Raw genomic sequence first — 2294 nt, forward strand, 5'->3', positions numbered from 1 at the left:
TTATGGAAGACAATCGTCACTACCAGCAGTTCTTATCAGCTCAGGTATCAATTTGTGGAAACTTGGTAATAAACCCAGTGAGCTGTGGAGTCTAACGTAAATAAGATGGTGCAGATGTTACAAGCGTAGTGAGACTGGAACTCACTCCGACAGCACAGCAGAAAGGGTGACCGTTGAGGATGAAAGAGGCGCGAGGCTGCATCCTTGCACGCGGTGGGGGCGCCCCATCGCAAGCGCAGCGGTGCACTGTGGAGGTAACAGCCGCTGGGCAGGATGGCGTCCAGCCTTAAGAAGCCAAATGTAGCCTCTGCCAGCCAGAGAAGAAAGACAGGCCCAAAGCCCGAACTCACTGAAGACCAGAAGCAAGAAGTTCGGGAAGCGTTTGATCTCTTCGATGCCGACGGCAGTGGGACCATCGACGTAAAGGAGCTGAAGGTGGCCATGAGAGCGCTGGGCTTTGAGCCCAGGAAGGAGGAGATGAAGAAAATGATCTCCTATGTGGACAAGGAAGGCACTGGGAAAATCAGCTTCAATGACTTCTTGGCCGTGATGACTCAAAAGATGGCTGAGAAAGACACCAAAGAAGAAATTATGAAGGCTTTCCGGCTGTTTGATGATGATGAAACCGGGAAAATCTCTTTCAAAAACCTGAAGCGTGTGGCCAATGAACTGGGAGAAAACCTCACTGATGAGGAGTTGCAGGAAATGATTGACGAAGCTGATAGGGATGGAGATGGCGAAGTAAATGAAGAAGAGTTTCTTCGGATCATGAAGAAGACTAACCTTTATTAAAGCCGATTTCTCCTGCAAGCACCAAATTAAAGTCGACTGGGATTTCCCACTGCTGTTTTATGAAACTTTGCCTTAGAGGATAGCGGGTATCTCTCCTTCCTCCCTGCTAACTTGTCTACATAATTCTATTTCCAAATCAATTATAGAATTTTAAAGATGATTTTGATTTGAGTTTTGTTTTCTAATTCTCAAGAGCAGAGCTGGAATATAATAGATTGGATAAAGGGCCCTGAAGCTTCCATCCACCCACCATTTTGCCTTTCACTTGTGGACTTCCCCTTAAACAGCTTCTTGGGACAATGAGAAATGTGGTTCTCTTGTCACTTTTAGGAGCTCTGGTAGCATAGTGCCTAAGGCTTTAACTACTAACCAGAAGGCTGTCGGTTCAAACCCACCAGCCATTCCTCTGAAGGAAGGTTGGGCAATCTACTTCTGTAGTGACACAGCCTGGGAAACCCAAGGAGGGGTCTCTATGAGTCGGATCACACTCCACGGCAGTGAGTTTTTAGCATTTTGTCACTTTTTGCGTGTTCACAAATTACCTTCTTATGTCATTCTTTAAAGTCATGTCACTGTTCTAGACAAAGGAGAATCACCAGTAGGCATCCTAGACATTACTTTTCACTAAATTGAATTCTAATGAGAAGGAAACAGTTTGCCCACAGATGTACTTACCAGGCTCAGGAAAGACATCGTTCTAAAGCATGTGCTTGCCTTTGGGTGGTGGTAAATTTTGCAACTTATTCTCTGGCTTCATTATATAAAATGTTTCATCATTTGTGTGTATATTATCTACCGTGAGTTATCCAGGGGCAATAGGAATCTGTACCTGAGATGGCACTGATTAATCTGTACCTAAAGTACAGATTAAAAACAAAAATTAACACTGGCCCAAGAAAATATAATTTGCTTGAGAGATTAAGGTAACTAATGATTTTGAGCAAATATTTGTAAATGCAAGGACTTAGTAGTTTAAAAAATTGTAAAAAATATCCATACCATATTTTAAGCTATTTGTTCTTATAAGATCAGCTAACGTAATTTTTGTCATTTTATTACTGCTTTATCACAAGTCACTATCTGTGAATTCTTAAAACATCTTGGTACTTGATATTTGACTTTTTTTTCCTCTTAGTATATAGTTGAGATCAGAGTTATATGTAATATACTTAAAAGTATTTAAAAAAAAAAAAAAAAAAAAAAACCCGGAAAACCAAACCCATTGCCATTGAATTGATTCTGACTCATAGTGACCCTACAGGATATTTTACAACTGTCCCATAGGGTTCTCAAGGCTGTAAATCTTTATAAGAGCAGGCTGCCACACTTTGATCCCATAGAGTGGCTGGTGGGTTTGAACCACTGACCTTTTGCTTAGCAATCAATCAGTTTAACCACTGAACCATCAGAGCTCCTTCCTTATAAGAATACATATAAGTAATTCTCTAATATGTAGTAAATATATAAAGATATATATTAAATACATAATTGAATATAGAAAA

General features: G+C 40.6%; 1 protein-coding gene across 1 annotated transcript; it reads left to right on the forward strand.

The window, feature by feature from the left end:
* The first annotated feature begins 273 nt into the window (after positions 1–273).
* Positions 274–792, forward strand: CETN1 (centrin 1). Its single transcript, XM_007935606.1, has one exon. The coding sequence runs from the start codon at positions 274–276 to the stop codon at positions 790–792; it is 519 nt and encodes a 172-aa protein (XP_007933797.1).
* The last annotated feature ends 1502 nt before the right edge of the window (positions 793–2294 follow it).

Source organism: Orycteropus afer, unplaced genomic scaffold, assembly GCF_000298275.1.
Source record: "Orycteropus afer afer isolate SDZICR_OR568_19922 unplaced genomic scaffold, OryAfe1.0 scaffold00030, whole genome shotgun sequence".
NCBI lineage: Eukaryota > Metazoa > Chordata > Mammalia > Tubulidentata > Orycteropodidae > Orycteropus > Orycteropus afer.

Bases quoted from the DNA above. Each gene is read 5' to 3' on its own strand.
- CETN1 (XM_007935606.1), top strand. From the start codon at position 274: ATGGCGTCCAGCCTTAAGAAGCCAAATGTAGCCTCTGCCAGCCAGAGA.